Source organism: Hyperoodon ampullatus, assembly GCF_949752795.1.
Source record: "Hyperoodon ampullatus genome assembly, chromosome: 2".
In the NCBI taxonomy this organism is placed as follows: domain Eukaryota; kingdom Metazoa; phylum Chordata; class Mammalia; order Artiodactyla; family Ziphiidae; genus Hyperoodon; species Hyperoodon ampullatus.
The window spans coordinates 55,174,129-55,194,991 of record NC_136915.1 but is presented as its reverse complement, the minus strand read 5'-3'; the positions used below and the strand labels follow the sequence as shown (position 1 = coordinate 55,194,991).

General features: G+C 36.7%; 1 protein-coding gene across 1 annotated transcript in view; it reads right to left on the bottom strand.

Moving 5' to 3' along the window:
* ALG6 (ALG6 alpha-1,3-glucosyltransferase) overlaps positions 1 to 20,863 on the bottom strand; it is a gene marked incomplete at its 3' end in the record, with an annotated part of 54,478 nt that overhangs the window by 3,614 nt on the left and 30,001 nt on the right. The window contains exons 8-13 of the mRNA XM_079697451.1: positions 20,385 to 20,520; positions 17,544 to 17,629; positions 16,059 to 16,143; positions 12,797 to 12,867; positions 3,362 to 3,430; positions 3,031 to 3,229 (exon numbers count right to left, since the gene is read on the bottom strand). Of these exons, the coding sequence (XP_079553577.1) occupies positions 3,031 to 3,229; positions 3,362 to 3,430; positions 12,797 to 12,867; positions 16,059 to 16,143; positions 17,544 to 17,629; positions 20,385 to 20,520 (646 nt within the window). The remainder of the gene's footprint in view (positions 1 to 3,030; positions 3,230 to 3,361; positions 3,431 to 12,796; positions 12,868 to 16,058; positions 16,144 to 17,543; positions 17,630 to 20,384; positions 20,521 to 20,863) is intronic.

Below are 20,863 nucleotides of genomic sequence, written 5' to 3'. Positions count from 1 at the left end.
TTATACCAAATGTTTCCAGAAGAACTAATACCAGTCCTTCATAAACTCTTCCAAAAAGTAGAAAAGGAACACTTCCTAACTCATTCCATGAGGCAAGTATTAAGCCTGATTCCAAAACCATACAAAGACATCACAAAAAGAAAACTACAGACCAATATTCCCTATGAATATAAGATGCAAAAGTCTTCTACAAAATACTAGCAAACCCGAGCAAGTGGCATATAAGTAAGGTTATATACCATGATCAAGTGGAACTTATCCCAAGAATGCAATGTTAGTTCAATATACAAAAATCAATCAATGTAATATACCATATTGATAGAATAAAGGAAAAAAACACATAATATCATTAGACACAGGAAAAGCATTTGACAAAATCCAACACCTTTTCATGAAAAAACATTCAAACTAGGAACAGAAGAGAACTCCCTAACCAAATAAAGCCCATCTATAAAAAATCCCACAACTACATCACAGTTAATGTTGAAAGACTGGATGATTTCCCCCTAAAATCTGAAGAAACGAAGGTATCCACTCTTGCCAGTTGTATTCAACACTGTACTGGAGCTGTCTAGCCAGGTAATTAGGCAAGGAAAAGAAATAAAAGGCATCCAGTTTTGAAGGGAAGACATAAAACTATCAGGATTTACAGATGACATGATCTTGTATATAGAAAATCATAAGGAATTCACTAAAAACTTATAGAATACAAGTTCAGAATAAAAAAATCAATTGTATTTTTATGCAGTAGCAATGAACATTATGAAAACAAAATTAAAACAATTCCACTTACAAAAGCATTGTAAAGAATAAAATACTTAGAAATGAATTTAACAAAAGTGCGAGACCTGTACATTGAAAACTACAGAACATTGTTGAAGGAAATTAAAGAATAAATAAATGGAAATACATCCTATGTTCATAGGTTTGGAAGACTAAATCTTGCTAAGATGGCAATACTCCACAAATTTAAATACATATTCAAAGCAACCCCTATCAAAATCTCAGCTGGGTTTTCGGAGAAATTGATGAGCTGATCCTAAAAAGAATATGGAAATGCAAGGGACACAGAATAGCTAAAACAATCTTGAAAATTAATAACAAAGTTAGAGGACTCAATTTTCAATCCCAATACTAACTATAAAACCACAGTAATCAAGACAGTGTGGTAGCAGCATAAGGATGATATAGATCAGGGAAATAGAATTGAGAGTCCAGAAGTAAACCCTTATGTTTAGGATCTGTTGATTTTCTACAAGGGTGCAAACACAATTCATTGGTGCTGGAACAACTGAATAAAGTTGGACTCCTACCTCATACCATACACAAAAATTAATTCAAAATGAATCAATGTCCTAAAGAGAATTAAAATTATAAAACTCTTAAAGAAAACATAAGAGTAAATCTTCATGATCTTTGGTTATATATAGATTCTGAGATATGACACCAAAAGCACAAACAACAAAAGAAGAACTAGATATATTAAACTTCATAAAAATGAAAACTTCTGTGCTACAAACAGTACCATCAAGAAAGTCAAAGAGCAACCCACAGAATGGGGGACAATATTTGCAATTTAGTAAGAGACCTGTATCAAGAATGTATAGAGAACTCTTACAATTCAAAAAAAAAAAAAAAAGACAACTAAAAATGAACAAAGGATGGGAATTCCCTGGTGGCCCAGTGGTTAGGACTCCGTGCTCTCACTGCCAAAGGCCTGGGTTCAATCCCTGGTTGGGGAGTTAAGATGCCACAAGCCGTGCAGTGTGGCAAAAAAAATGGGAGAAGGATTTGAATAGGGATTTGTCCAAAGAAATTACAAAAAGATACTCAACATCATTAGTCACTAGGGAAATGCAAAAACCACAGTGAGATACCATTTCACACCCACTTTGTATGGCTATAATAATGGAGGGGTATAATAAAAAAAAGCCAATAACCAGTGCTGTCAAGGATGTGGAGAAACTGGAATCCTCATATATTGCTGGGAGGAATGTAGAATCATGCAGCACTTTGGAAGACAGGCAGTTTCTCAAAATGTTAAACACAGAATTACCACTCCTATATATATATACTTGAAGGAAATGAAAACATATGTGCACTGGTAAACTTAATACACAAATCTTCAGGGCAGCATTATTTATAACAGCCAAAAAGTGGAAGCAAGCATCTACTGAAGAATAGATAAACAAAATGTGGTATATCCATATAATGGAATTGGCAATAAAAAGGAATGAAGTATTGATACGTGCTACCACACAGATGAAAATAAAAAATGTGCTAAGTGAAAGAAGCCAGTCATCAAAGACAACATTTTGTATGATTCCATGTTATAGACTGAACTGTGTCCCCACAAAATTCATGTGCTGAAGCCCTAAGCCCCAATGTGACTGCATTTAGAGATGAGATTAAATTAAGGTTAAATGAAGTCCTAAGGCTGGGGCCCTAATCTGATAGGACTGATGTCCTTATAAGAAGAGAAAAAGACACCAAAGAATTCTCTCTCTCCACACACACACACACACACAGAAGAGGCCACATGAGGAGACAGCAAGGTCACCTACAAATCAGGAAGAGAGGCCTCACCAGAAACCAATGCTGATGTCACCTTGATCTTGGACTTCTAGCCTCCAGAATTGTGAGAAAATAAACTGCTGTTGTTTAAGCTACCTGATGTGGTATTTTGCTATATCAGCCCTAAGGGACTAATGCATTCCATTTATATGAAATGTACAAATAGGCAAATCTATGGAGACTGAAAGTAATTGGGTGGCTGTCCAAGGCTGAGGTTAGGAGTGAGGGTGGAATGGGGAATGACTGCTAAAGGGCACAGGGTTTCTTTTTGGGGTGATGGAAAATAATCTAAAATTAGGTTAGGACGATGGTTGTAAAACTCTGTGTACATACTTAAAACACTGAGTTGCATGCTTTAAATGGGTGGATTTTATGGGAATTATATCTCAAAAATGCTATAAAAAAGATATTATAATAACTTTTTAAAAATAGTACCTTAAAAACTAAACAACTTACCAAATGTTGTATAATTCTGGGAAGAAATGTAAAACATGGAAAATATTTCCTAACAGAAATGGAAAAGGATTTCAACTGCAGTTCTTCTTCAGAAGTCTTTTCAAATATTGAAAAGGAGGTTGCACAAGCTATGAAAAATGCCATCACTGTCACAACTGAGGGCATTAGGAGTTCATCCTTCAATAGAAGAGGCAGCATACTATATGCGAAAACAGAAAAAACATTAAAAAGAGAATTGTCAATTCAAACCATAATCACTTTGTAAAAAAGTTTTAAATGAATTTATAAGTACTATACTGAAAATATTATAATGGAAATTGGTTTGACTCACCTAAATGTTGACACAAGTAAAAACCAAGTAGACATAAAAGGAATTTCCCTTAGAACTAAGCAGACTGGTCTAAAATGACAAAGAAAAATATGTTAATCTTAGAGAATATAATTTCAATGCTTACATGTAAAAATATGAATACATTTTACCTGTCTGATTTTTGAGGTAGTTAAGAAACACACACACACACACACACACACACACACAATACTCCATAGGGACTACTGATTCATTTTTTTATAACTATAATCCAAACTAAATGAATCTAGACACAGAGAAGGTGTCAACTCCTCACAATAACTGGAAAACTGCTTCTTCCAGTATCCATTAATGAAACATTTTTTCCCTATCATACAAACAGTAGCTTAAAGAAACGATCAAACAGAACTGAACATTCAGAGAAAAAGAGCTTTTTCACATATTTCATCCTACTTGGTAAACATGAATATCCTACTTGGTACAGTGGTTTTCAAACTTCTTTTTTATGATCTTCCATATGACATAATGCTCAGCTAAGTTAAAAACTAAAAGACAAGATCACCATCTGACACTGCAGAGAGGACAACAGAGGCAAGGAAGAATTATAAAGGGTTGATGATGGTAGAATAAAAGAAAAAAGGACAAAATGAGTAGGAAGAGGCTACATGAAAAGAGCAGTAGTATAGGAAGAGGAAGCGTAACACCAGTAGATGGAACCACTGGCTTTATCAGAAACCTGTGTAGGGTCACAGCTCCAAGCTCTGTGACCTCCTTAGCACCACCCCTGGTTGCATTACCCTCTGGATTCAACTGTGGCAATGCTCCAAAAGAAGGGTCTAGTCAGAAGACTTAAGTCCTACCTAGTCCCATCCCTGCCACTTACTTACTGTTTGACTTTGAACAAATGATTAATCTTTTTCTTATGTGTAAATAGAAATAATAACAATACCTTGGATTGTTAAGTAGTTGAAAGAACTCTTCTGCAAGTATTATCTAGTGTTTATTTAGTAAAACAAAAATAAAATAACTTTTTACTAATGGTGGTAGTTGTTGAATAATTACTTTTGTTGTTATTATTATTGGTCTCCTTATTTTAAAAGGTTTAAGTATTCTCCTTTCTTAGAAGGATGACTCTTCCTCATGTCAGCTAGAATATGAGATGGGAGGTCTAGGTTTATAAACTGATTGAAAACTACTGCACTAAAAGAAAATACTAGAGGACTTTCAATTTCATTGCTTTATGCTTTTATAATTGGAATGTATTTTTGTTAATTACAAGCACACAGTAGGTGTTCAATAAACATTATTTTCTCTTTCTAGATCTTAATTCTTTCCCACTTAATCATTCGGTATTCATTTACTGAACATAAGCATTTATTGAAAATGTAGTATGTAAAAGCACTGCTCTGAAAGGAATGCAATGATGAATGTAACTCAGCCCTTAACTTCTAGGTACTTAATACTTATAATCAAGCTGAAAAATCGCCTACAACCTCAACCTCTTCTCTGAACCCCTCCTTTCACCACCTTGTTCAAAACAAATCCTGGTTCTCTCCCGCTAAGGAAAATGCTGCCCCTCTGCCCTGTCAATTGTGCCTGTTTTTTTGTTGTTGTTTCCACAGCCTTCAAATGATTTATAGGCCCTGAGAAGGGAGATAACCTCTTTGCTCTTCATCACTACTTCCACACTACTCTCTCTCTCCCCACCTTAACAATTTCCAGCTTTGAATCTCCTGTCATCTGGCTGTATATCCCCTATCATTGCTCATCTTTGTTATCATCCACCAGCCTCAAGGATCACTTCACTCATTACTCAATAATTTCAACTTCTTACACACTGTCACTGTCTACAACCCTACTCATCTCAATTCTTGGCAATTTTAACGTACACATAGATGATCTTCCAACACCCAGACCTCTCATTTGCTGGAACTCTTCTCTTCTAGTGATCTCATCTTCAGTCCTACACTTAGGGTCATATGCTAGACTGTAAGCCCTCCATAATCACAACTCATCAGTTGCATTCTGTCTACTATCTCCTACCTTTTCAGTACTCCAGCAGTCTCCCCCAAGACCTTCGATCCATTGTTCCTAGCACATTTTCACTTTGCCTCACTATTTTAATGGCCTTTTCCCTTCTTACCCAGGTTAAATTCTAATATCAATCATTATAATCACTCCCATGTATTCAATCTCAAATCCCAAGCAAGTGAGTTATCCTCACTAGACAAAACCATAAACCTGGAAATACCCAACTCTCCACCTGCACTTACTCTGGCCTTACTGAGCAACTGCTCTGGAGGAAAACATTTACCCACACTAACTATTCTCACTTAAAATACATGATCATGATATTCAAGTGTCCAGCAATTAGTATATATTTCCCTAGTCTGTTCATACTCTGTGTCTCCCTACAAAGATAATTCCACCTTCTCCTCTCTTCGCATATTCCCAACAGCTCTAACCCACTCTTTCCTAATGACTTTGCCTTCCATTTCAATAAGAAAACTAAAGCAATTAAAAGAGAACTTTCACAGATGTCACCATCACATCTACTCTCTTCCCAGCATCTGTACTGATATAGTGTGTTCCCTCTTTTTATTAAGATGAACGATTCATGCATCTGTCCAAAGCCGATCCTTCCATTTGTGCTCTAGATCCTACTCCACCTCTGTCTCTGAAGCACACTGCTCCAGCAACGCTTACCTCTCCTGTATCATCAATGTTCCCTCTTACTGACCACTGCCATGCCATTATCTCTCCTATCTTAAAACAAATAACAAACCTCTTTTGACCCCACTTTCTCTACCAGTTATTGCTTAATTTCTCTGCTCTTTTTGGCAAAACTCATCTAAAGAACTGCCCACCTATCTCACACCATATACAAAAATGAACTCAAAACGGATCAAAGACCTAAATATAAGAGCTAAATCCGTAAGTTCTTAGAAGAAATGTGAGGGTAAATATTACCTTGGATTTGGCAATAGTTTGTTAGATACATCAAAAGCACAAGCAACAAAAGAAAGAATAGATAAATTGGATTTCATCAGATTAAAAATTCTGTGCATCAAAGAACACTATGAAGAAAATCCAAAGAATGGAAGAAAGTATTTGTTAATCATATATCTGATAAAGGTTTAATATCCAGAATATATAAAGAACTTCTACAACTCAACAAGAAAGAGAAAGAACCACTTAAAAATTGGACAAAGGATATAAGTACTAGGCACTTCTCTGAAGAAGATATACATATTGCCAACAAGGACATAAAAAGATGCTTAACATCATTAGTCTTTAGAGAAACGCAAATGAGAACCAGAATGAGATACCACTTCATACCTACTAGGATGGCAAAAACAGTAACAGACAATAACAAGTGCTGACAAGGATGTAGAGAAATTGGAACACTTACAATTACTGGTGACAATGTAAAATGGTATAGCTACTGTGGAAATTAGTTTGGTGGTTCCACAGTAAGTTTACAGAATTATTATATGACCCACAAATTCCACTCCTGGAGACCCAAGAGAACTGAAAACAAGTGTTCAAACAAAAACTTATACATGAATGTTCATAGTGGCACTATTCCCAATAGCCAAAAGGTGAAAACAACTCAAAATGTCCATCAACTGATGCATGGACAAACAAAATGTAGTATATCTATATGATGCAATATTATTCAGGCATAAAAATGAAGTACCAATACATGGTACAACATGGATGAACTTCGAAAATATTATGCTAAGTGAAACAGGTCAGAAACAAAAGGCCACATATTTTGTGATTCCATTTATATGAAATATCCAAAACAGGCAAATCCACAGAGACAAAGTAGATTAGTGGTTACAAGGATTAGGGAAAGGGGAGAATGGGGAATGACTGCTTACTGGGTATGGGGTTTCCTTCTAGGGTGATGAAAATATTCTGTAAGTAGACAGTGGTGGTGGTTATACAACACTGTGAATGTACTAATAGTGTATTTCACCATTATATATATATATATATATATATATATATATACTTAAATATATATATATTTTTAAAAAGAATCAGCTATACTTATCTTCAATTCTTCTCTTCTCATTATGTCTTAAACCCACCCCAATCAGTCTCTTCCCTGCATCACTCTACCAACACTAGCCTTTTCTAAGTGACTTGGAAAAGTCACTTTTCATCAGTGACTTCCATTTCACTATGGCAAGTAGTCTATTCTTAACCCTCATCTTATTTGACCTATTAACAGCATCTGATACAACTGATCACATCATGTCCGTTTTTCCCCAGTTTTATTGAGATGTAACTGACGTATAACATTGCACAATGTGAACAAAGTGTACAATGTGATGATATAGGTATATATTGCAAAATGATTACCACAATAAGGTTCATTAACACATCCATCAACTTAAAGTTACCTTTTGTGTGTGTCTGTGGTGACAAATTTTAAGGTCTACTCTCCTGGCAACTTTCAAGTATACAATACAGTTCCATAGTGAGAGCACGTTTGTAGTCCGATTTGTTTGTTAAGTCCAACAAAGTTAGCCTAGGTACCCAACTAACACAATCGGCTATATAGTACCATACTGTAATAGGTTTATAATACTTTTCACTCAAATAATACATTAAAAAACACAAAAAATAAAGAAAACATTTTTAATCTTATAGTACAGTACCTTGAAAAGTACAGTAGTACAGTACAAAAGCTGGCAGCCAGGGGCTGGCATCAAGTGAACAGGCAAGAAGAGTTGCTGACTGGAGGAGGGAGAAAAGGTGGGAGATGGTAGAGCTGAAGGATCCTCAGCAACAGGAGACAGAGGGCAATCTGCAATTTCACTCACACGTGACGCTGAAGGAATGCACATTCACATCCTTGAAAGTTCACAACTTGAAGGTTCATATGTAGGGGACTTGTCAACTTTTGCTAACTACAGCCAGCTACAGTGTATGCTGTACATTAGATCCCCAGAACTTATTCACCTCATAACTGTAAGTTTGTACTCTTTAACCACCTTCACCCATTTCCCCCCCACCCCAACTCAGGCAACCACCAACTTACTCTGTTTCTGTGAGTTTAGTTTCGATGCTTCTGTGTCTTAACATTCCCCATTTAAGTGAGCTCAGACAGTATTTGTCTTTCTCTGTCTGACTTATTTCATTTAGCATAATGCCCTCAAGGTTCATCCATGTTGTTGCAAATGTCCTTCCATTTTTTTTCTTTGGCCGTGCCACAGCATGGCAGTGGGATCTTGGTTCCCCAACCAGGGATCGAAACTGTGCCCCCTGCAGTGGAAACGTGGAGTCTTAACACTGGAGGAAGGAAGTCCCCAGGATTTCCTTCCTTTTCTATGGCTGAATAATATTCCTCTGTGTGTGTTGGAGGGGGGAGTAATACGCCACTTTCTGTATTTATTCATCTGTTGACAGGCACTTCCATGTTTCCATGTCTCGGCTGTTGCAAGTAATGCTGCGAAGAACTAGGGGGTAAAGATGCCTCTTCAAGACAGTCATTTCATTTACTTCAGAACTATTGCTGAGTCATATGGTAGCTCTATTTTTAATTTTCTGAAAAACCTCCATACTGTTTTCCGTAGTGACTGCACCAATTTACATTCCCACCAGTAGTGCACAGGGTTCTCTTTTCTCCACATCCTCATCAGCATTTGTTATCTCTTGTCCTTTTTTTTTTTAATTTATTGATTGATTGATTGATTTTTGGCTGCATTGGGTCTTTGTTGCTGTGTGCAGGCTTTCTCTAGTTGCGGCGAGCGGGGGCTACTCTTCGTTGTGGTGTGCAGGCTTCTCATTGCGGTGGCTTCTCTTGTTGCGGAGCACGGGCTCTAGGTGTGCAGGCTTCGGTAGCTGTGGCACTTGGGCTCAGCAGTTGTGGCTCGCAGGCTCTAGAGCACAGACTCAATAGTTGTGGCGCACGGGCTTAGTTGCTCTGTGGCATGTGGGATCTTCCTAGACCAGCGCTTGAACCCATGTCCTCTGCATTGGCAGGCGGATTCTTAACCACTGCACCACCAGGGAAGTCCCGCTTGTCTTTTTGATAACAGCCATTCTAACAGGTGTGAGGTGATATCTCACTGTGGTTTTGATTTGCATTTCCCCGATGATTAGTGATGTTGAGCACCTTCTCATGTACCTCTTGGCCATCTGTATGTATTCTTTAGAAAACTATCTATTCAGGTCCTTTGGATTATTTGTTTTTTCTACTACTGAGTTGTATAAGTTCATTACATATTTTGGATAATTAACCCTTTATCAGATACATGATTTACAAATATTTTCTGCCATTCCACAGGTTGCCTTTTCATTTTGATATTTCTTTTGTTGTGCCAAAACTTTTTAGTGTGATGCTGTCCCAATTATTTATTTTTGCTTTTGTTCCTTCTGCTTTTGGTGTCATAACCAAAAAATCATTGCCAAGAACAATGTCAAGGAGCTTCTCCCTTATGTTTTCTTCTACAAGTTTTACAGTTTCAGGCCTTACATTTAAGTCTAAGCCATTTCAAGTTAATTTTTGTGAGTGGTGTAAGACAGGGGACCTTGTGTCCTTAAAATTCCTTCTTCACTCAGCTTCCAGGACACCAACTCTTGTGGTTTGCATCCTACCTAGTTGGCCATTCCCATTTGCCTCTTCTCCCAGACCTCTTAATATTGTGTGGCCCAGAACGCAGTCTCTGGTATTCTTCTCTGTCTATACTCACTTCCTTGGTTATCTCATCCAGTCTCATGACTTTAAATGTCATCTCTACTGAGAAATTACTAAATTTATGTCTCTGGCTCAGTCTCTCTCTGGACTCCACTCATATATCCAACCCAGACTTGTATTTAAATACTAACTCAACACCTCCACTTGATGTCCAAAGACATGTCCAACACTGAACTTGGGAACCTCCCACCTTGTTCACATCTAGTGTAATCCTGCTCCACTTGCAGTCTTCCCCATTTCAGTCAGTGGCCACTCCATCCTTCCCGTTCCAGGCCAAAAACCATGAACACACCTTTGATTTTTCTCTTTCTCTCACATGCTACATCCAAATCATCGGGAAACCTTCAGGCTCTACTGACCACTTCTCACCTCTTCCACTATTATGATCCTGGTCCCAATCACCACCATCTCTCAACCTGGATAATGGTGATTGCCTTCTAAATGGTCTCTGTGTTTTCTACCCTTGCTCTGTACAATCTGTTCTTGACCCGCCACCAGAATGATCATTTTATTTTTTAACAGCTTTATTGAGGTATAACTGATAATACAATTAACTGTACATATTTAACATGTATAATTTGATAAGCAAAGTGATCCTTTTAAAACATCAAGTCAGGGGACTTCCCTGGTGGCGCAGTGGTTCAGAATCTGCCTGCCAATGCAGGGGACACGGGTTTTGATCCCTGGTCCAGAAAGATCCCACATGCTGCGGAGCTACTAAGCCCACGCGCCACAACTACTGAGCCCACATGACACAACTACTGAAGCCCGTGCACCCTGGAGCCCGTGCTCTGCAACAAAGAGAAGCCACCGCAATGAGAAGCCCATGCACCGCAACGAAGAGTAACCCCTGCTCGCTGCAACTAGAGAGAAAGCCCGTGTGCAGCAACAAAGACCCAACGCAGCCAAAAATTAAAAATAAATAAATAAACAAAACAAAACAAAAAAAACACATCAAGTCAGATCATGCATCTTCCTCAAAATTCTTCCATGCCTCCCTGTTTCCTTCAGAATAAAAGCCAAAGTTCCCAATATGGCCTACAAGATCCTATATAATTTACATGCCTGTTACCTCTTTAACTTCACCTCCTATTACTTCCTACATTGACCACTGCACTCTGGCCACACTGGCCATTCCCTGAACATATCAGGCATACTCCCATCTTAGGGCCTTGGCACTGGCTGTCTAGAATGTTATTCTCCCAGATATCCACTTGGCTAACCCTCACCTCCTCCAATCCACTCAAGTATCTCCTCGACAAGGCCTACCTTGACATCCTTGTTTAAAACTGCAACCTGCACTTACTCCTGTACGCCCAGCTCCAGTACTCCCAACTTCCCTTATCCTCTTTTATGTATCCTTTGTGACTTTTATTACCTGCTAACACATTATTTAATTTCTTATTTTTATTTAATTATTAGTATCTGTCCTTGAGAATGAAAGCTAAGTAGGGATTTTTGTGTTTTGTTCACAGATATATCCCAGGTGCACAGAACAGTATGTGGCAAATAGTAGGCCCTCAATAAATATTTATTGGGTGAAATATTTGTTTAATGATAGCTTAGCTGGAACCAGGTCAAGAGGAACTTTAAAATATTTGATCAAAATTATATTAAAGTCATGCACTGTTATGAATAATCTAGGTACAGTTGTAGAGTATGAACTTCTAGAAATTCAGGGCCCAAGAGCTAATCTGAATGGTCAGATTATAGGTCACTCACTGATCGAGCTCGTTTCTCTGGAGTAGGAATCCTGGGGAAGATTATACATGTTTGAAAGCAATACCTCTCCATAGCTCCATCCCCTGGCACTAGGGATTTGCATAGGGTCAGCCTAGCCTCACATAACAGTGGTCAGATCTAACTCAAGTTTATACTTCAAGGGATGAAATTAAGCTGCCCTCCCAGTCTGCAATGGTACAAGACTATTTTTTTCAGAGGAAAGAAGGCTTCCCCATAGGCCAGCCCCACCTACTATAAAGCTCTGCACTAAGGTTTTAGTTCAAAGCTCCACCTAATAAAAGCAATACACCCTTCCATTTGTTATTAGTCATTTCATACATGCATCTTCCACAGGAACCTAGCAAACACAGGGTGAGGGGTGCGGCAGGCATGGGTGGGATTGATCTTGGGCAGGATTCAAGTATTCCCATGTGTTCTGGGCAAATACTATTTTAATATTGGGATAATATACCCCCACTGCCACTCAATTTCTGTGAAGAACAGGAAAAAATTTTAATGCTCCTAAAATAAAGGAGTCTGGTTAGGGATTGCCAATAGGGTCTAAACAAAGGTTTTGACAGAAGAACTAAAAAGGAGGCAACAAACAAAAGCCTCTAAAGAGGTTGATGGAGAGAACAGGCTATTGAATAGATGTGGAAATGAATGAAATGAAAAAGGCAAAGAAGACAAACAAGCTCCAACCTAAGTAGAGCCTCTTTGGAAGACAGTTTTTATTAGCATATAGAAAATATAAATGAAAAAAATAGGAAGAGATAAGATGTCAGAAATTATTCTATAAAATTTTATCAGTTTAAAATATATCATAAAGAAGTAAAATTGTAAGAGATCATTCTGGAAAAAAATGTGATTTTATGAAATAATTTTATGCAATTATGTAACATTTGCATAGTTTTGATTTGCACTTAGGTGATTAAATGTAAGTAATAAATTTATTTATATATTATAAACACATCATAATAAATAAACAAATAAAACATACTTGAAACATTTTTACTTACAATGATACCAAAAGAATGGACTTTTCATGTACTTGGAAAGAAAATAGAAAGAATGACAGTGCACAGCTAACCTTAAGGAAAAAGGGGACAAAATCAGATATAACAACTTACAAAATATAATATCAATTTAATTATGAATCTGACTAAAATCATTTCAAGTAAAATTTTAAAGTTTAATATAGCTTGTAGTTAGAAGGAAAATATATACACAACTCTAATGTGCATAATATTTTATTCAAATTTAATAATCAAAATATTTTGAACAATAATTATTATAAAGCTATACCTAACCATCTACAAGTTCACTGAGTCTCAGTTATTAATAACAAAACTACTAAATAATCCAGACACAACAATCATACCTTCATCCTCCCTTGGAATCTCTGACAATTTAAATTAAAAAGCATGAAGGACAAGAAAGTCAAAATCTAAAACTGGCAAAGGAAATCCATTTTAGTGTTTTTAAAACGTGCACTTCAATAAAATATATTCAATGTTCTATAAAGCAATCCTTTGCTATTTGGAATTTTAAATTAATAATTACTTAGATCTATTTTCAGGAGTTTATATTCTGCATATTAGACATTTATCTATATACATCCAATCTAGTTGCTCAAGCAAAAAACCTGGATCACTATCTTGTACACACTATACATCCAATCCATCAGCAAATCCTATCTACACCATCTCCCAAATGCAATATCCACTGACTTCTCTCCACTCCCCTCTGCTGATGGTGGCAGAGGAGTGGTCTAAGCCATGCCCATCTTTCTGCTGGGCCACTGCAATAACCTCCCAACTGGTAATGCTCCTGCCCCCGACAATCCATTCTCCATTTAGCCACCATATCAGATCATGTAATTTCCCTGTTTAAAATCCTCCAATAGCTTCCCATTACACTTAGGATAAAATCCAAACTCCTACATAATCTGGGTCCTGCCTTCCTCTTCCAGCCTTTCTTACTGTCTCCCTCACTCATTTCCCACCAGCCACTTCATATTTGTCCCTTTAATGCTTCGAACATGCCAAATGTGTTCCTGCCTTGAGAAAAAACTTGCTTTTGTCAAGTCAGAGCCCAGATCTTACTGTAATTGGTTTCTTCTGATCAATCAATCATTCAGTTCCAGGATGAAATGTCACTTCCCTAGAGAGGCCTTCCCTTACTCAATCTGAAGTAGTGCCCCCCTAACCAAACCCCACCAGCCCTCTTTTCACATAATACTATTTTCTTCATAGTCCTCATCACTCCCAGATATTTTCCTGTTAACTGATTTATTTTGTTTATTGTTCTTCTCCTGCCACTAGCATGAATGTCCCCCAATTAAGAGAGCAGGGATATTACTGTCATTCACTTATATGCTAATTCCTAGAAGAGGACCTGACACATTAGAGGGCACTTAATAAATACTACTTGAAAAGATATAGATAAAAGTAACTTTGCTGCTATAGATATATTAGTATTCATACTATCAATTACCTTAATTATAGACCTATACTAAGAAATAATTCAATCTAAATTGAAAGGAAAAAACACTTTAAAATAATTATAATGGAAAATGTTTTAAAGCTCTCAGAAGTATTCAATAAGAATTTAAAACATTATCAACAAAAATAAAATATGTCATTAATATGTCTTTTTTATTTTTTAAACACAATGTCTGGTATTAAAACACAACAAACAAAATAAAATTAGGAAATTAAGAGAAAGAAAATGCTTTTTCTGCTTTATAATCCTAAAAGTAATCATCTCTAACACTGCTAGTTACCAAAATTCTGAAATACCATTCCATCATCTTTCAAATATACCTTTATTTAGCATGATAAATAACCATTTTACATAAGCTTGCAAATATTTCAAGTTAGGGCTACTGAAGACATCAGAACATTACTAACCACATCCTTCCTATTCTAAACATTCTATAGAATATTAACTATAGATGACTTACTATGCTCAGAGTTCATTCACAGAATGAAACAACAGACATCATCAATAAAAAGGTAACTTTAAAAAAGAGGAACATGAATCTTTTTGCACTGTGGAACCGATAAGCACTTTTGAAATATTTGACTGACATGCTCTGTTCTGGCTTGTTTTTAGAATGCAATATAAGTAAGTGGCAGTCCCAGAATGGAAACCCCAATTTCTAAAATGTTGTCCCTTTAGGGAATTTCCTGGCAGTCCAGTGGTTAGGACTCCGTACTTTCACTGCCGAGGGCCTGGGTTCAACCCCTGGTGAGGGAACTAAGATCTCGCAAGCTGCGTGGCACGGCCAAAAATTTTTTTTAAATAATAAAAAATAAAAGGTTGTCCCTTTATAAGTCCACTAAGACTGACTGTTTTCATAAACTAACTCTTCTTGATATTTTAAAAGGATATTCTTTAAATGTCATTTTATAGACCAAGGTACACAGGAACAAATTCTAAATACCACAGAAATACAACCAGGAGGAATCTGTAAACCCACGCAGAGAAACCCTAAAATATAAAATATATACCCAATCCATGTTCCAACTGATACAAGTCATGTTCCCAGAACAGAGATCTGTTCCCTCTCCTTCTCCAAAATCTTTTTTGCTCCTCTTGCACACAAATCAGACTCCAAATTTTTCAGCCCAGCATTCAGGCTCTTACATAATTTGATTCTTTCTGACTCTTCTCTCTCACTATATCCTCTCCTAACCTCAACACACACATACCCGCATAAAAGTTACACAAATTTCATTGGTTAATAGCTGTTCCCAGATCATTCCCTATCCTTTCCCACATCTGTACCTTCAAGCTCTTCCTCCTGCCTCGAACTCTCCTGTTATATAACCACCTATGCCAAATCTTGCCCAGCTTTCAAAATTTGGCTCTGATCCCACTTGCTTTAAGAAGCAGTCTAAAATCTGCCCTCAAAGTAATATCTCCTTTTCCCACACTACCACAGCACTCCACTGTACCTGACAGAACTTAATACCGTCTGCTTTAGAGCATAATAATTTAAACATGTCTATCACCACTGTTTTCTTCTTTGTATTCCCTCACTGACCACCACAAAGAAATTAAATAGTTGTTGAATTAAACTGAAAGATTCTGATTGCTCAGCCTAGTGCAAAACAGCACCTAAGTATGTCAGACACTCAGGAAGTGTTTGCCAAATAAATGAATGTCTTATGTCTCAATCCAATAAATCCTGTTCAAAGCAGGAAAATAATTATCTGTATTTTTAAAAGATCAATTGCAGCAAGAATTAAGTATCTAAAGTAATGAGAAACTTACCAGAGTAAATTTGAATCCTTTGGGAGAGGGGTGAAGTGTCAATTTTATACATGCAGGAAGCAGGCTCAAAAATGTAAAACAAAAGCTAAAAAATTAATAAAAATTAGACATTTGTTTTCTTTATAAAGGTATATAGCTAAAACAAAGAAACAATTTTTTAATGTAAGGATCACATTACTTATCAACTTAAGTTGATTTCAAATTAAAGTTTTTTGTGTATTAAATAATAAATTCAAGACCAAATAACATTTTAATAAAATCCATACACTGAAATATGTACACACTTTAATATATACATGATGATATAAAATAGAACAAAATATTATAGAACTAAATATTGCTTATGTTTTTTTAGTATTTAGTATCAACTATGGAAAAGATACAAAGATAGCTAAAAGTCAATTATCAAACAAGAAAACCAGGTATAAAGAGACAATGCTATATCTGTAACACAAACATTCATAAAAGTTACTCACAAGAGAACCTCTTTGGCCCTCAATTTCACAAAAGTTGATTATCTGATTTTCAAGCCCATGATAAATCAGAAAGAACAAGCTAGAAAGGGAGTGGGAAGCTGCTAGAGCTTCTCCTTGTGATGGTTGATGGGCAAGGTGGAAAAAAGAGCTCAACAAGCAGAGGAGTCTGGAGCCACTTAGTACCAAGGCGAACAGTCTTTGAAAGCCCTGAAAACAAGTATTATAATGCAAAACAAGAACTAATTTTCCCACTTGAGGTGGCTTTGTGGCTTCAGCTTGACTAGTCTGCTTCCTGTTACAGTGGGCTACAAAGGATACTCTCCAACCAAAAGAACTGGAGGAAAGAGAAAGGCAGCACACACACACACACACCTCCCAGTTATTCAAACACTAATGTTGGTGCTGCTGTGAAGAGATCTGCAGATGTAATTAAAGTCCCTATTCAATTGATTTTAAGTTAATCAAAAGGGTGCAGCCTTGGGTGGGGCCTGAATCACTTGGAAGCCCTTTAAAAGAAGGCTTAGGCCTTCCCTGAGATCAGACTCCAAACAGCAGTGGGGTCAGTGCAGCTCTTCCTTCCCTCTAGATAGCCCCTCCTGAATGTCTCTTATGGACTGGCATTCGGTTTGCTTAGCCAGTCCCCCACAATTGTATAAGCCAATTCCTCATAATAAATTCACACACACATACACAAACACAGTGATCTCCTACTCATTCTCCTTCTCTGGTCGACCCTGACTGATACACCGCTGAAAATTATGACTCTTCAAAGTTAGGTTAAATCATGTTTAATATACTATTTAAGGAAGACGGAAGTAGGTAACAATAACTTTCACATAAAATGTTTCAAATAAAAGAGTTCTGTTATACAGAGCAATGAGTTTACATTATGTGGAATATTCACTAATGAAGACCACCTTACTCCCTATGATGCCAGATAAATGAGGTATTGCCATGGCACTTTTAGAGTAGCTTATAAAACACTGTATACAAACTTGGTGTCTCTTACCTGATCATTATCTGGATGTGATGCGGCAAAATATCCCTGATCTTCAGAAAGACACTGAAGGTGCACCAAATATTGGCTACTTTATCCTTAAAAGAAATTTGTTAGTTTTACATTCTAGTATAATTGAAAGAAATATTAAACTCCATGAAGTACAGCCCATAATCTCTAAATAGATAAACTTTTGGGTCATGAGAAGTGCTTGTTCACAATTTCATAACTAAGTTGATTAAACTCTCTAAGGAACACACACACACACATTTTTCGCAATAGGAGGTGATCTAGCCAACCATAATTTAGATGCGCCCAAGAAATACTTAATATTTTTCGAAGAGCAGCATATTATTCCTAAATACTGAAGTTATTCATCTTTGGAAATTCGTTTCTAAGAAATCTTTACTTCATCTAATGTAGAACACATATTGTTTGACCCATTTTACCACACACCTGAAATCAGAGTAATCTATTAGCTAATCTCCAAAATATACAAACAGCTCATGGAGCTCAATGTCAAGAAAACAAACAACCCAATTAAAAAATGGGCGGAAGACCTAAATAGACATTTCACCAAAGAAGACATACAGATGGCCAAGAGGCACGTGAAAAGATGCTCAACATCACAATTATTACAGAAATGCAAATCAAGACTACAATGAAGTTATCACCTCACACCAGTCAGAATGGGCATCATCAAAAAACCTAAAAACGGTAAATGCTAGAGAGGGTGTGGAGAAAAGGGAAACCTCTTGCACTGTTGGTGGGAATGTAAATTGATACAGCCACTGTGGAGAACAGTATGGAGGTTCCTTAAAAAACTAAAAGTAGAACTACCATATGACCCATCAATCCCACTACTGGGCATATACCCAGAGAAGACCATAATTCAAAAGAACACATGTACCCCAGGGTTCATTGCGGCACTATTTACAGTAGCCAGGACATGGAAACCACCTAAATATCCAATGACAGATGAATGGATAAAGAATATACATATATACAATGGAATATTACTCAGCTATAAAAAGGAATGAAATGGCATCATTTGTAAAGATGTGGATGGACCTAGAGTCTGTCATACAGAGTGAAGTAAGCCAGAAAGAGGAAAACAAATACTGTATATTAACACATATATGTGGAATCTAGAAAAATGGTACAGATGAAACTGTTTGCAGGGCAGGAATAGAGACACAGACATAGGGAACGGACATGTGGACACAGCGGGGAAGAGGAGGGTGGGACAAATTGGGAGATTAGGATTGACATATACACTACCATGTGTAAAACAGATAGCTAGTGGGAATATGCTATAAAGCGCAGGAAGCTCAGCTCAGTGCTGATGACCCAGATGGGTGGGACTGTGGGGAGAGTGGGAAAGAGGTACAAGAGGGAGGGGATATAGATATACATACAGCTGATTCACTTCACTGTACAACAGAAACTAACACAACATTGTAAAGCAATTATACTCCAATTAAAAATAAATAAATAAATAAAAAGAAAGTAACTATCACCAGCAACTGTACCATCCTACTTCCCTCTGTCGGGCCAATGAAATTGCTCTTCAGATTTTGAGGGCAACAAGTGAATGAAGGTAACCAACAGCACCATCAAAAGTGTATGGCACTCATTTTTATAATTATCATGATAAATACCATTTCTGAAATACTGGGTTAGCCAAAAAGTTCGTTTGGGCTTTCTGTAAAATATTATGGAAAACCCCAAACAAACTTTTTGGCCAAACCAATAGAAGGTAAGGCAAATAACCAGGCAGCTTACATGGAGAACTAAACTCTTCTTTATATAGGTATTAAGGTTAGAGGATATATAAAGAAGTTAGGAGCACAATTCTCAAAGTTCAAATTACAGCTCTGCCGTGCAAAAGCTATATGAATCTCTGACCTCAGTTTTCTGATCTGTATAGTGGGTATAACAGCTACTTCAGCACTATGGTTAAGGATCAAATAAAATTACATGTGAAGTGCCTGGTACCTAGTAAGAAAGTGGTGGTGATAGCAATAGTGATTATTTATGATTATCAGTACTATCACTATCATCATCCCCACTGACATACAGGGCACACATTTCTGTTCCTTCACAACACCAAATTCTTTCTTAGCCTCTTTCAAAATGCTGGTTCCATCCTCCCACAGATCCACTGAAAGATACTCTATAGCATTTCATATACTCAAAAACTATAAAGATATATATGCTTTTCTAATTCTTTTTAAAAGAAATATTTATTCAAAAGCAAATTATCTATAAATATGTTGTCTCTGTCTAACTTTATTAAAAGACCTTTTTGTTTCAGAAAAATGGTTTGTTTAATTTAATTACTAACTCTAAATCAAATTATCCATGCAATAAAAATTTAACAAGAGTGATTAAGCTGGCATTAAATGAAATGAAATGAATGATTCTCATTAAAAATTACTATGGATGAAAGCTATATACCTCATAAGGAATTATGAGATCTTTCTGAAGCAAACATGATTATTAGTTTAATAAATAATTTCCTAGGACTAAAAAGAGAATATAAACCAAAAAAAACCCCACAAAGCTGTTACCTTTGTAGCTGCAACTTCTCATGCTGTCTTTCATTATGAACCCTATTTCATTAGGAAAAATGTATAACTGAATTATGGATCTCATGATGGCATAAATATTACCTATTTGTACAATGTACTGGAAAATGCCAGACGAGCCATAGCTTATGTACCAGATTAAATAACTGGCAAGGAATGAGTGCAGGAGCAGAGCAGCTGAAGTGCTTCTACATGAAATCCCCAAAGGTCACAGGGAAGGTACTGTAACAGAAAGGAGCAAGAGAAAAGTTTTTAAACATGCCTCAAATAGTCCACGATCAACTGGAAAGAGTCTTCTTAGAACTTGCAGGGTTTGTTCCCTTTCTGTAAAGAATGGCAGCCAGCAGAGAATGAAGGAAGCCACAACAGTACAAGCCAGTTTAATCAACAACACAAACCTAGAACAAAAACAAAGGGAACTGGTAAGATAGGGAGAGGTTAGTAATTCTGAGAAATCAATCTGTGTCTCATTACTATAAATATAATAAATGCAAATGTATAGTAATGATAAATCTATGCCACTAATACAGGTTTAAGATGAGAGTCTACTTAAATCAGAGTTAAGAAATTCACAACTATTAAGATGTGCAATTCCCCAACAAGAAGACTATCACCATCCTTCCTAACATTTAACTTAGATGCCATTCCTATGCAGCCATGAAGAAAAATGTCAAATTGGGATGTATTTCTAATAAGTATATAATGTAATATGCTCTAAAGGGATGAAATCCTACAGCAGTG